Here is a 15,459-nt window from a genome sequence, read left to right as displayed (position 1 = left end):
CAGCTAGCAGTAATCAGCAGTGCATTAGTTCCAAATACCAATTAATAATATTTTAATGAACATATATATTGTGATGATAGTATTTACTGTGGTCACATGAATAACTGTGAAACAAAGTACAACTTTTCTTTTTAATGTTCAATCGTCATAAATTGTGCCCATATGCATGGTGCATTCGTGTCAGCAAACAGATCTCACAATGAAATAGTCATTTAGGTTCATTAAGGCCAATCTAGCACAGAAAGTAATCACCATGCTTTTAGCTAAATGTTAAATCAAAGCTGTAGTTTCCATTTGGACTGAATTTGACAAATATTTTGGAATCTTGAGTTACTGATAGGATTATTTAAATGTAATTGATTGTATTTCCCTGTTTGACTAGAATGAAAAGTATTTCTATTAAGCCTGTCCATGTATACCATTAGAATTGTCATTTAATATTAAAACTCTGTAAACTAATACAAAGACAATTCAACAATTATATGGATTAAAACTGATTTAAATTCACAAAAGTCTGAGGTCTCTATGAATCTTTATAAACTTAATTCATTAAACATGATGAAGCAGTCCAAAACCAGGAGTCAACAAGTTCAATACAATCACTAATAAATCCAATGAAGAACTCAACAGAAAAGTCTTCACCCAGAGGGTGGCCAGAACATGGAACTATCATGTGATGTACATGAGGCAAATTATACTGACGCTTTTAATGGAAAGTGCAAGTACATGAGCGAGAAAGGAAGATGATGTGGTTTCTATATAAACCACCACTGCCAGAATGAGTGACAGTGTCTGTGTGTTCCCTTTATGTTAGCATTTGTAACATATGCCACAAAGACCAGGTTCTTGTTGAGACAGATGTCTTGAAGAGACAGATGTCTTGAAGTTTATTAATGGCTTTATTTAAACAGCTGTAAAATCACAGATGTATATGTCATCTGGGCTTCATGCTTCCTGACTACAAAGAGCAAAGATTTAATTGGTTAAGTGAGAATTTCATAAAGTTTCATTGCAGGTTTCTCTCCATGAACTCTAGTGATTTTGATTTGATTTGATTTATTATTGTCACATGTACCTAGGTACAAAGTGAAAAGTTCTGTTTTGTGTGCAGAACAGGCAGATCATACAATACAAAACACATATGAGTAATAGAATTGAGCGAGAAATAAAATGTTATGGCTGCAGACAATGTGGACAAAGAGTGAGGTCAACATTAAATTTGAAATTTGAGAGGCCCATTCAGACGTCTAATAATAGTGAGGAAGAAGCTGTTCTTGAATCTGCTCATACATGTGTTTAAGCTTTTGCATCTTCTGCTCAATAGAATAGGTTGGAAGAGATTATAACCGGGGTGGGAGGGGTCTTTAATGATGTTGACTGCCTTTCCTGAGGCAGAGGGATGTATAGATGGAGTCAATAGATGGAAAGTTGGCTTGCACGATGGACTGTGTTCACAACTCTGTAATTTCTTATGGACCTGGGCAGAGCAGTTGCAATACCAAGCCGTGATGTATCCGGATAGAACATTTCCAAGATGCGTCTATAAAAATTGGTAAGTGTTATCTTATGCAATTTTATGCTGCTCACCTCAATATATATGCATTACACCACACCACACCACACCTCTACGGCAATATTCTTGTACTATCATGCACGCACCAGTATGGACATCCTCACAACTGCTGGGATCTTTTCAGGTTCTACGAATGGCACCATATTTAAAGCCCAACTGTGCAATTCATGTACAGACTGCAGTATTTGCACTGGGGCAACGGGAGCTGTGCTGGTAAATCCTACTGCCCAGCCTGCAGCACTGACCTTGTCATAGGGAGGTGAAATGGTGTGATCTGCCACTAGTTGCATCAGGAACACCCTTGGCACATCTGTAAGTTGAGGATTGAAAGAGCCTCAATGGATCTTTGGAGCAGTATTTGCAGAATGGCAGAACCCGTAGGAGTATTGATATTTAGAGGGATCGGAGTGTGTAGGTCCACAGATCTCTGAAGGTGACAGAGCAGGTATACAAGGTAGTAAAAAAGGCTTATGGCATGCTTGCCTTCGTTGGAAGGGGCAGTGAAGCGACACGGTGGCACAGTAGTTAGCACTGCTGCCTCACAGCGCCAGGGACCTGGGTTCAATTCCAGCCTCGGGTGACTGTCTGTGTGGAGTTTGCACATTCTCCCCGTGTCTGCGTGGGTTTCCTCCGGGTGCTCCGGTTTCCTCCCACAGTCCAAAGATGTGCAGGTTAGGCGGATTGGCCATGCTAAATTGCCCGTAGTGTTCAGGGAGGTAGAGGGTGTATATTAGGTGGGTCATAGGGGGATGGATCTGGGTGGGATGCTCTGAGGTTCGGTGTGGACTTGTTGGGCCGAAGGGCCTGTTTCCACACTGTAGGGATTCTAATTCTAAAGGATAGACAAGTAATGCTGCAACTTTATAGAATGTTGTTTAGGCCACACTTAGAAAATTACTTACAGTTCTGGTTACCACACCAGCAGAAGGATGTGGATGCTTTGGAGAGGGTACAGAAAAGGTTTATCAGCATGTTGCCTGGTATAGGGAATTTTAGTTTTGAAGAAAGGTTGGATAGATTGGGTTTGTTTTCACTGGAACACAGGAGGTTGAGGGGAGACCTGATAGAAGTTTATAAGATTGTGAATAGCATGGATAGAGTGGAAAGTACGAGGCTTTTTCCCAGGGTGGAGGGGTCAATTACTAGGGGACACAGGTTATAGGTGCAGCAAGGGGTGGGGGGGAGGGGAAGTGGAGAGGAAGGCAAGTTTTGCACACAAAACGTGGTGAGTGCCCAGCACACGCTGCCAGAAGTGGTGGTGGTGGAAGTAGGCACAATAGCAGCATTCAAGAAACACCTGGATGAATACATGAATAGGAAGGGAATAGAGGGATACAAATCCTGTAAGTGAAGACAGTTTTAACGTGGAGGGACAAAATGTGTTGGCGCAGGCTTGAAGACCTGAAGGGCCTGTTCCTGTGGTGTACTGTTCTTTGTTCAGCGAGTTGCATGAAAGTCTAGCACAGCTGTCACCTTGATGACCACCAGGATACAATGGGTACCACCCCTTTAGGTTGTCTGCCTGCCTGCCTGCCTCCAGAAGAGAAGACAATTCTGTGACAGTGCCCTAGGACTCCTCAGTATGTGGCAACAATGTGTGTCACTCGTCAGCAGCAAATGGCATTGAGAATGATAAACTCGGGGCCTCCTGTACTTCCTCTGCATTGTGTGGGACTTCCAGCTGTGACCCCTTCATGTAGAAGCTATTCAGCAGCTGTTGGAGGTTACTACCAGCCATGGGCTTGCTGATGCATCTGTTCCTCTATTTGTTTTTAGCACCACAGCTACAGTAGTAATAACCCCAGTTATGTCTGGGTGGACTGGTGATGTTTCCAATGAACCTATGGGATGAATATCAAAAACAGAACAGGCCTTTAGTAATGTGAGCAGTCAACATTCATATCACACACAAATGATGGTTTAGAATAAACCTTCATACAGGGTAATATGAAAAATTTTTGCAGGGTGGGTCATGGAATGCTCGTACATAACGGACCTCATTCCAATGTATATAACACAAGATGTGCAGCATGAATACAGTAGGGGATTATAAGTACGATAGGGTTAATGAAACTTTGTCCCCACCCCTATTATCCCATCACCCAAGGAAGGCACAACTGCATATACAGCATGTTGGTAAATACTTAACAGGTCAAGGTAAGAGGGAATCAGCTATGTGCTTTTATATAGTTTATGACATATTGTGAATCATGGCTTGTCGGTGACACTTAAGTGGGGATTACTATGATTTCTTCTGCGTCACAGAGATGACTATGATCAATTTGTAATGACCAGTGATCTGGTCCACTTTACTTGCGATCGAGATTTGTACCCCATATAGTTGGCTTCATATCCAGGGAACAATGAATACATATATCATGTACTGTATAAGTGCCTGATTAATGCAATTCACCTTTGAAGGGCCTCACAAGTATGGCTGGTGTGTTCAGACAGAAAATAAAATACATCTATTCCATTCATTTCAGGTGTGATCACAGCTATTTTCCATTGTTGTTGTGCTTTTGCAGTTAATATGAAGAATGAAGACAACACAGGTCATGCTTCGCAGAGTCTCAGTCTCAGCATAATATTCTAACCCTTCATGTTCTTTTCTCCCATGCAAACCTTACTGAGCCCATCAGTCCTGAGCTTTTACACATTGCCACCCAAAATTTACATCTTCATTTCCCAACATTAACTGGAACCTTGGGCCTACAACTTAATCATGCCAACATCTTCGGGGCAGGCAGTTCTGGAGAAGGGTCACTAGACCCGAAACGTGAACTCTGCTTTCTATACGCAAATACTGCTAGACCTGCTGAGTTTCTCCAGCAAATTGTGTGTCCACTTTTAAGCAGTTGCTTTAGTTGAATACAGCTTTTAAATGAATGACTGTTCAGGATGATTTCTCATCTTACTGAAATTCATCTAGATTTTTGATCAGTGACTTTCTGAAAACAGTGAGCCATGCTCCACATCCAGCCAGAGCTGTTCCTGATTTACAGCATCCGCAGTTCTTTCGGTTTAATTATTTATTGATTTTGTAGAAGTTTGGTCTAATGAGTGACTAACAGGCCGTTTCAGAGGCAGATAAAACAACATCAGTTAACTAGATGAGCATTCACCCTAAATGATGGTCGTTGTCACCATTTGACTAGATCTTTAATTCAAAATGTTTTTATTGAATTCTTTTAAAGCAAATATGCTGCACTGTTATACTCATTGCTCATAGTGAAGTCAAGGAATGCAGATTTGCTCTATATGAGCTTGCTGACATGAACAGCTCACACAAAGCCATTCTGCCCGGTTGCCAACAACAGTGCTCAAGAGCTTACTCCTCAGTCCAAAGGATTCCCAGACAACCCAGAGAAGGTCAGTAACTCTATCTGCATTCCGTGTAGCCCAGTGAATTGAGCCAAGAAACTCGACAATGTCATAGTTTTTTCTTATTTACGTGGTTATACTTAAAGGATATATTTCATTAAGCCAAATAAGTAATTGAAAGTCAATAAAGTTCTTGCATAAATAATTCAGTATTTGGAACTGAGATTAAGTTAACTGGTTGTAAATCGAGATTTAATTTCCTCATAAATAATCATCTCACTCATTTGTATAATACTGTACAATATGCTTTATTGCCTGCTAGGAAATAATGATTAAGAATAACACTGCAGCAGCATACAGCATTATAACAGAGGAAAAAGGAAATGTGTTTCAATCACAAAACTAAACAGACAGGCAATAAACAGTACGCAATATAAAATGATCATCTGTCAAATTATGCAACTTTAATATAATTAGTGGCTTTAAACTCTTAATTATCAGTAGTAAAATTTCTGAATTCAATTTCTACAGAGCATATTAGTAAGAAATATATAAGGGACTCTGCTCAAAGCAATACAAAGGAGCTATATACACAGGCACCTTCTGTAACAAGAACTGATTCTCGTGTAATGGGGATATCTGAACATAATCATGAATTTTGCTTCATGTCTTCAAAATTATACTTCACTGAAATTACTCTTCTAGGAACATCAAAATGAGAACTTACAGCAGTCTCCCAGTTACCATGAGTGTGTTTAACCAAATAGCTTACAAGATTAAACTGAAGATGCTGTTCAAGCACACCACATATCCTTTCGGTTAATGTTCTGAATTGTTGTACACTATTGATCATACAAATAAAGGCTCTATGTTATCTACTTTGTTGCCTGCAACAAGGAGTAAAAGGCAAATATTTCAGTAGAGCAATGATGTCATTGAGCATTTAAAGTCATGACATCTGCTCTGTGCATGCCTAATAGTGTACTAATCCTGCAAGTAATTTTTAAATACCACTGCAATTGTTACCACACTTAGCTAGTCCTTTTCGGACAGAGTGGGGTTATCCAGAACAAAATCTGTGATGACACGGGACCTTTACATCTTGATCCTTTCTGCAACAGATCTCAAGACCTCACACTTGATATTAGGATGGTTTGTCATTGAACAGCCAGCTCTTTGGAAGTGCACTGACTGGGCCAACTCAAGAAATCTGTTAAACAAGTTTGTACAATATGAACAACAGCAGAGAATTTAAAAAAAAAATCATCACTGGGCAGCCTCAGCTTGTGACTTTTAGATCTGTATAAACAGCCTTATTATGTGATGTAATTACATTGCTAATTTGGTACTCTTGTGAATTGTGATGTTATTAAGTGTTGGATGCATGAGTTTGATTAATGCAATTAGAGGTTTCAGCACCTTCCTGAGATATCAAACTGTGATGAAACATTTGCCACCAAACACTGCCATATTGACACTACTGGTATCTATGGTTACATTTACACATCTGAAACTTTTTTTTTTTAACATTTTATGAACATAAATAATTTGCAGCATATGGATCATCAAAGGCCTCCAAAAACTGAAGAAGTGTCAATTGTGATCCGTCTCATCAACAGAGGGACATTTGCAGTTTTGCTCTGTTGCTGATGCAGTTTTTGCATCAAACCCATTGGCTCATAGTGGACAGTTGTCCAGCTCCGTGAACCTCACACCCAAATAATAAAATCCCAGTGAATTAGGAGGATCTTTCCAACTATATCAGTAAAAGTTCACTTGCTGTGAATGTTCAAAGGAAGCATTCCATATTGTTCTATGTATTTGCAAAGATTAGACAGTTGGCATGACAGTTAAGATCCAAAATACGGTATGATAATAGCACTGTTGAAACAAGACCACCAATCTAGACTTGAATCAAAATCAAAAGTTACAATTGTAAATAGTATTAAAAAAAATCTGTCATTTTAAAACGTCACAATGGTGACCTCCAAACAAGTGTTTACTGCAACAGATCTCAAGACCTCAGACTTGATATCAGGATGGTTTGTCATTGAACAGTCAGCTCTTTGGAAGTGCATTGACTGGGACAACATAACTCAAGAAATCTGTTAAACAAGTTTGTACAATACGAACAATGGCAGAAAATTTGTTTTTTTAAAATAAAAAAATCACCAGGCAGCCTCAGTGAGAGACTTTTAGGTCTGCATAAATAGCCTTATTATATGTGATGTAATTATGTCGCTAATTTAGATTTAAAAGATATAACAATTAATATAACAGAAATTTTCTTCGTGATAATAATTAATTTATTCATTGTCAGCAGACACGTGACTATAGTGGGTATTCAACAGCCAGGAGACAAATGTAAAACTTAAAACTGTAATGTTGCTCCACTTTTTTTTTTGTTTTTACAAACTGAACATGTTTTTCTCTGTACAGTTTACTTTTAATTGCAAGTCAGACTTTCTGACTGCTCAATTTTGAGCATTAACATCCCACCTTGTTGTGCTATTGAAATCTCTAATACGTCAAACTGAATAATTAAGTGCAAACAAATGGCTGAATTATCAGAAGAGTGTATAACCCTATGTTTGTATGGAACATGTTGGGTCTTCCTTTAAATAGTCTCAGTATTAAAATCAAAGCCTTGAGGTCACAGACATTCATAAAGATTAATGTTGATTTTCTGGGATAGTCAACATGGTATTGACCACCTTCTGGAATTTAATTATTTATGTCTATATTTTATTTGTATGAAATATAATTTGCTTAATACTTGTGAATCAGGAAACATCCCTGCATTGTTTTTTTTTGGTTTTAAAATTAAAATCAATAATACATCATTAAACTAGTTCACCCCACCCTTCCACAAACATTAAATATTTCAGTCTATCAGTCAAACCACCATTTAAAAATATACTACTGGAATCATTTTGTTAATTGCTCTACAACAAACTTGAATTTATGAAATATTAAACTGTATCGTACATTTGGTCAAAAATACAGGTGCATCACTTAGTTCTCTGCCAACCCTTTGTAGGCTACATTCTACTGTTTCTAATGGTGGGCTATGCTTTATTATTGTATACCATTTCCACCATTATTTAGGTGCTCTACTGATCTTGCTACTTTCACCATGACTTGAAATCATGACTGAAAGGGTATGGCACAAACATTTTAGCTGGTACACATAACTGGGTCATTAGAGTTATTCTTAATCTTCCAAATCTCTTTTCCAAAAATTAAACTTTTTATTTATTTGGAATCAATATGTAGGAAATGCAATTATGAATGATCTCTTTGGCCACAAGGTGTTATTGCAGCAACTATATCCAGCACAATAAAAAAGTTTAACTTTTGCAAAGCCATCTTTGTCTCCAACACCAATTAAAAAAAATAGTTAAATATCTTACTAAACTTTTTTTAAGGCCAAATAAAAGAGTCTCCTAGAATATGTTGCACATTTTGAGTTTGTTAAATGTGCCTTATTCTAGATCATAAAAAAACTTTACTCCAAGTTATATTATCCATTCTGTTATAATTCTAACTTCATTTAAAATAAACATCTACACTCAAAAATTGTGCATGTTAGATTTGAGTTCAGAAGTTACATCCACACAGCATATTCTCGTAACCACTATGAAAGAGTGGATCAACATCCTAGGTTCAGTTGGCTAAACAAAACAATAATTACATTGCAGCAATAATCTGTAGCTATTTCAGTAACTACTCAGAGTATGGTTTAATGACAAACTAACTTTTGGCTCAGCAGTTGTTTATTTGTATGACAGATGAACTGAGCAACTAGAAAATCTGGTCTGAAACAAAATTAATTGCGCTAACTGTTAACAATCAGAATTTGTCAAATTTCCCATCTCCATTTGTCAGAAGTGAAGTTACACCTTTAAGACTGTTGCATTGTCATCCCCCTTTTCTGTATCCTACTTAACAAAATTTAGATACACACACAATGCCATTCTTAGAACAGTCACATACCATTGTACTCACTATGAACAGTGATAATAAGGGGCTGCAATAAATGATGAGTTATTGCATTTTCTAATAATAAAAGCTCTCTAATTAGAATTCACCAGTACAAGTTAATTGGATTATGCTTTGTAAATAACACATTTGCATCAAAAAAAAATCAGATAAATCCTTTCTGTATAAATTGAGCTGTAACTATATAGTCTATTCCCATACAGAATAACAGCAACTTTTAGGTGCAAATGGTCTTTCAGATGTAACCAAACTTGCATTAAACTTTTCATTTTAGCTAATTCTCTTGAAGTCATGATCAGTGTGATTTAGTGACAACTTCAATGATATTTTAAACTGCACTTTTCTGATGAGAAAAATATGACAGCGGCACGGGAACTTTTGGTTGCCAAACATTTTTTTGCAGCCCGTATCACTAACTAGCTGCAACTGAGTTTTGGCTTCAAATGCTTCCAAGTGACTCTGAAGAAAGTTACATTAAAAGAAAAATGAAACTGTGACAGAATTCTCAATTTACCACAGGAATGCTGTTAAACATAACATGTTGTTCACAGCTCTGATGTTCACAACAGTAAAAGAGAGTTAGGTAAAACCAAAACTGGTACTTTATCATGTCTGTTTCACCAACAATTACAATTTGACTTTATTGCCCGGTATATTCTTATAAAGAAAAAGTCTGTGATTTTGATAACCATCTTGCTGATAATATATTGATTAGGGGTGTAAGAATTTAAAAATAGAGTGTCAAAGTAGACATTCCAAGTACCTGGCAAAGCATCATCCTGTAGATAGTTATAAATTTACTTCCTTTAATCTAATACTTCACTTATAAATGAACGGTTAGACATTTATTTTCCTCATTAAACAGTAGGAAATTACACTATATGATGTAATGCTTGGTTTAGTGCATTTTAATGGCTTACTCTGTGAAAATTCAACACAGTTGCTATAACTAATTATGTAACTTGTAATGCCAGCTGTCAAATGCAGCTCTATGGTCTTTATGTCGGGTTAGTCACAGCAATGTCTGTGGGGGCACAATCTACAACATGGATACAAACCTTTGTTGGTGCCACATTTAACAGGAATATTACAAAGTTATTCCCCTGCAGCAACCTATTAATTTAACTTTTAATGACAGGGCATGTATTGTACAACAAAGTAAATGCATGGTTATATTTAGTTAGACAACCCTTATCTATAAATGTTCCATGAATACTTAATTCTGTATTAAACATTAAAACATCAAAATAGGCCGTAAGGACAAAATTATCCTGTTTGGAAACAACAGTGAACACTGAAAGCCCAAAAGGTTAATCTCCTGTTTGTTAAATTTCTATTTTGGGAATTTCCACAGGGATTCCCCTTGTTCTTCAGCTGAACAGACTTCATGCTTAAGCAAGATTTGTGGCAAATATCTGCTGAAGTAATTGTTTTGAAATAGGAGAGGAAATTTCTAGCACAGACCTTATCTTTTCCAAGTCTTAATTGGCATATCCATTTAAATCTGTCCAAGCATAAAATTTAAGAGTCTGTTAATGTTTTAAAAAAGGAAAATAAAGTGAGCCATTCCTGTAACCCAACGATATAACTCTTCTTGTCCGCTTCAGTGTTGAAAGAATAATAAATTCACTCTGTGGTAACTCTTGCCGTTCTCAATGCTTCTGACACAATAAATTATTGCAGAAAAAACAAACTGTAGAACATGTAGATGAATTATCAATTCTCCTTGTTGCTCACTTTCCCCATCCATGAATGTTAATGTGCTTCAGTATAAGCAAATGGGCACACTCCCATATTAAGCTGATACATATTATAGTAGCGCTTTTGGGAACTCTCACATCTATGTTCAAATCCAAATCTTAGGGCGTTTTCACATGCTAAAAAGTGATATCAAGTGCAATAAGCTATACTTCAATATCATCACACGCTCTTGTTACAATTCAAAGAAAGGAGATCATAGTTAAACTCCACATCCCACCTATTAATCTAATGGAAATGTCACTTAAAGGTAAAGGAAACAAAAATAAATGCAAAAATACAACGAATTGTATTCTACTTGGTCAGGCATAAAAAGTAGACACTTTTTCTCATTATACTCAACTTTTGTGTAAAAGCATTATGAACATTTAAATACAGTAATGTGTGTACTTTTTCCATTTTTAAATATTAGCTAGACTTTGGGCAAAAGCTGGTTTCTACGACAAGGAAAAGACATTTCTAATGACAAGTAAAGGATGGCAATTGCACAAAAAAGTTAACAAAACGTTCTTTACAGCTAGAATGACAGTGTAATGAGTTATTGTATAAAGCAGTCACACAAGGATCATGTTACCAGGATGGGCATTTCTGTCCTTACTTCAAGCCAATGGAAGAGACGTGCAAACCCCAAACTAACTGAGAAACCGTCCTATCAATCTTGAAGAAGTTGAGTACAATGCAGCCTTGTTCCAATTAATTCTACATAGGCTGTGGCAATAAGTTACAATATTTCACTTCCATTTAGTTAGCAATAGTCACTTTTTGCCTTAACTCTATAGTTTAGTTTAGACCCTGAATCCCATTTAATTAACTTTAACTAACTCAAGATTAACGTAAAGATCCCAGCATGGTTTAACAAAAAAGTTTCAGAATCTATTTGCATAAACAAACAGAAATCTTATGTCTCACGATAATTTGCGCTGTTCAGTATTAGTTCCTGGATAAATTAAAAGCAAACTTCAGATACAAGTCAGGGGAAGGATTTTTCATTTACAAGTTTGTAATGCTTTAAGAGAGGTGTATCCATTTCCTGGTACTCAACAGTGAAAACCAAAACTTCGAAATAAAGCAGATCAACAATGCAGCAACAACTTTCTCAAGGTCCAAATGTGTATTTTGCTATGGAAATCTGAATATTCAATTCAGTGCTTTATCATGTAAAAGTTATGTATGGATGGACTGAACAAGGAGGAGAATATGGAGTATGGGGAGGGAGTAGGCAAGTAAACGCACCTTTTTAGCATTAATGTGTAAAAAGCTGACTATTTTCATATTGTTAACAAAATTGACAAGTTTATTCTCTGAATGACACCTGGAGATTCAAAGTGAAATGCTACAGTTCTTGGTAGTTTAGACTCTGTTTGGATCTAATGGATACCTATTCTTGCTCCTCCTCTCTATGCAAAGTTTGAGTATGAACTACAAACTGGCACAAAATTGCAGTGAGACCTGTATTAGGATGAATGCCTATAACAATAAAACTGTTAACCTCATGAATAGATGATTTTTTAAAGACAAAGAAGTAAACATTGACCCAATCTGAAATAATGAGACTTATCCAGGTTTTTATGTTCTGCACATTTTAGAAAATTTACTCCTGCACATTGCTCTCTTCACTTTTTCTGTCCTATGATGATACTTTATACTGATGCGTTATTTTAAATATGACTACAGTACTACTCTCACCCACATACCACCCTATCCTGGTCAATGGCCTTGCTATTTTACACTGAAGACAACAGAGGTGAGGGTCGGTTTTGGTACCAATGTGTTCATTTACAGCAGTGCATTGGACACCCAACAGGTACAGGTAATCTCTGGGGCACCAAGGAAAAAATAGATTACTATAGAACACCAGGGAGATCAGCTGATGCAGCCCAAGATCGCAAATGAAAACTGCATCTTAATTCACCGGCGATTCATGAAGCTACAAAGCCATAATGGAAACTGACGTCTGTTTTGAAAATCCTGATCATGACTAATACTGACACGTATTATATGTATTTTCATCTTCTTAAAGGCAACCATTACACACCTTCCAAGTGTCTATCTCCAGAAACTCAGTTGAAACTAAATCAAACCCAATCCCCGAGGATCAAAAAAAAACCTATTTATCTTATAGTCAAAATTAGTGAGGCATTTTGAATAAATTTATAACGGTCATCACAGAGCTAAATTAGAGAAAAGTATATTGAAAAGCACTAACAAATTTAAAACTCAAAAAGGTGATCGTGTGCAGATACAGTTTTCTTTCCTACCATTACGCTTTGAGATATTATTTTTTGAATCACAAATCTGAATTGAGAAGCCAACATTTCTTAGATGTTTCATATCAGAGTTACCAAAAGTTTAACACAGCTGTAAATGTGACAATTTATCAAAAATATTCAAGATTAAAATTAGACTAAATCTGAATCTGTTTAGATCATCTTGCCCGAGTCAGATTTTGCTCAGGTTTAATATGTGTTCAATCCAGACAGAAGTAGATTTCGTATATCAACTACAGATTTGTTTAGTTCAGATGGCAGCATCTAATACATGTTTCATTATAACTGTGCCATGGTATTTATTATTAGCTTTCTATTGCAAATTCCAGTCACAATCTTCTAAAGGAACAAAACATTTCTGATGTGAACAGCATGTGCTAATCCTTATGTGCGGCTTATAAAAACTGGGTATATTACATACAGTACACCAAATAACCCTGCAGGTTTCCCAAAAAATAGACTTTGTCTTGCACAATTAATATCTGGTATTTGTCGATGTCAGGATGTTGCACTAACAATCACAATATCCATGCACCAACTGGTCTTATATTACTTCATGGAAATGAAGAACTGTCTTTGTGTGCTGCTGATTACTTCACTGACCCTCAAAATTGTGCTACTGCTTTGAAACTTCATTTACAGTCCATGTTGTTTGCCATTCTGGTAACATGATCTTCAACCAAATGGGAAGAAAGATATTTTGCATTCAAGCTAAGCAGTATGAAACATCAGTAATTCTAGCTGTTGGTCTGACAGAAGACTTTTTTTCCTTTGTGCTGATATACTTCTGCAACCTGAAATAAAACCTGAATATCTCCTCAGTAATTTGTTGAATTAGTAACCCTATAACCATCATAATAATCATTCACTGTAAAAAACACAGCAGTGCAACAGTTGGGACCTAAAAAGCTTTGCAGGATTTCTGCCACTATTAGTGCCTAATTGCTTAAAAAATAAGCAAATTACTTTACACATCTTAACAGTATATTGGAAAACAGTCACATCCAGTAAACTGTCCCCATGCAGGGTCAGTGAGGTTTAGCAAGAGAAAGCAAAAATAATAGGTATTAAATCATCATCGAAAACAAAAAAGAAAGCACAAAGATTGTGTGTAACAAAAGGTACTTACTGTCTGCACAGAGACATGTTGTGCTATTAAACTTAACTACAGATTAACAGAGATTTCAACTAAATAATGGTGCCGTTGAAATAAAATATCTTAATGCAATGGGCAAATGTAAAGAACTTTCAATAATATTTTTCCTGCCATATCATTTCAGTAATCAGGCAGAAGTTCATGATTAAACAGTTTCCATGAAACTCAAAATCATAATATGCTTTAAAAAAAAGGAAAAACAGAGGTTGATGATATCTAGTCACTAGCACAGTGCATCAGTGTTACTTGAGAAAAGCTAGAATTTGCAGCAAACTTGAGTAGCTCACACTCTGATCGTGTAGCGTGCAGTGGCAAGAATTGCCAGTAGGTTTCATGGGCAGTTGTTCTGTGTAACAGCTATTCTTTTTATATACCAGGTTGCCTTCAGATAGGGAACCAAAAGCTGAAGAAACTGGTTTAGCCCCATTCGTAAACGTTTGATGCCCAAATTCTGAGCCTGTCCAGGGGGCTCCGCTGAACCAGTGTTTCCCAGCTGTTCTGTGAGGTACCCAGTCACAGCAGGGTGACACTCCGACAACGCAGTCAATATTAGGTCAAACTGACCCATCTCGTGTGTTCCAGACTTTGTAGAGATACAAAGTAATAATGCGTTATTGGTCTGCACAGGAGATAAGTACTGAGGTTTGTGCCATTTCCTTAGGCTGTCCATCATGGTTTAGAGAAACTGCACGCTGGCCTCTGCAGATGAAAGAAACAAAGATAATCAATACTACAGATATACACATTGATCAACAAGATCAAATGCCAGCATTAATGCCAAGCTTTTCCTGGGGACATGCATGCTGTGAAGATGTATCTACTAACAACCCTTCTGTATTTGGACTGAAGTGAAGTATTGTGAATAGCACATTTACTTTGTATGCAAATCATTCGCTTAGATGGGATAAACAGATCAACACTACATAGACACTATGAAAACTAGATTTGTGAAATTAGAATATTCTCATCAACTTTTAAATAGCCCCAATAAGATTGTCAGGCATACACTCTGTCTCCATGTGAACCATGCATTATAAAAAGATAGAATCGTAGAACCCCCTACAATGTGGAAAGAGGCCACTCAGCCCATCGAGCCTGCAACAACTCTCCAAAGAACATCCCACCCAGACCCAGCCCTTACCATAACACTGTAACCCCGCATTTCCCAGGGCCAATCTATCCAACCTGCACATCGTTGGATTGTGGGAAGAAACCGGAGCACCCAGAGGAAACTCATGCAGACACGAGGAGAATGTGCAAACTCCACACCTGGGTAACTGGCATTATGAGGCAACAATGCTAACCACTGAGCCACCACAAGTGGGCCCTCTCCTTTGATTTCCTATTATTCTTCCTTAAACAGCCAAACTAATGGTACT

General features: G+C 37.0%; 1 protein-coding gene across 2 annotated transcripts in view; it reads right to left on the bottom strand.

Annotated features, from left to right (window-relative positions):
* Positions 1-5,251: 5,251 nt before the first annotated feature.
* Positions 5,252-15,459, bottom strand: part of LOC109912945 (BBX high mobility group box domain containing) — a 210,186-nt gene continuing 199,978 nt past the window's right edge. For both annotated transcript variants that reach the window (XM_020512394.2, XM_020512395.2), the window contains one exon: positions 5,252-14,779. In XM_020512394.2, coding sequence (XP_020367983.1) covers positions 14,692-14,779 — 88 coding nt within the window. In that variant the 3' untranslated portion in view covers positions 5,252-14,691. The remainder of the gene's footprint in view (positions 14,780-15,459) is intronic.

This window comes from Rhincodon typus, chromosome 11 (genome assembly GCF_021869965.1).
Source record: "Rhincodon typus isolate 14 chromosome 11, sRhiTyp1.1, whole genome shotgun sequence".
Lineage (NCBI taxonomy): Eukaryota > Metazoa > Chordata > Chondrichthyes > Orectolobiformes > Rhincodontidae > Rhincodon > Rhincodon typus.
Note: the sequence above shows the minus strand (reverse complement) of the source record. Positions and strands in the feature narration are given on the sequence as shown.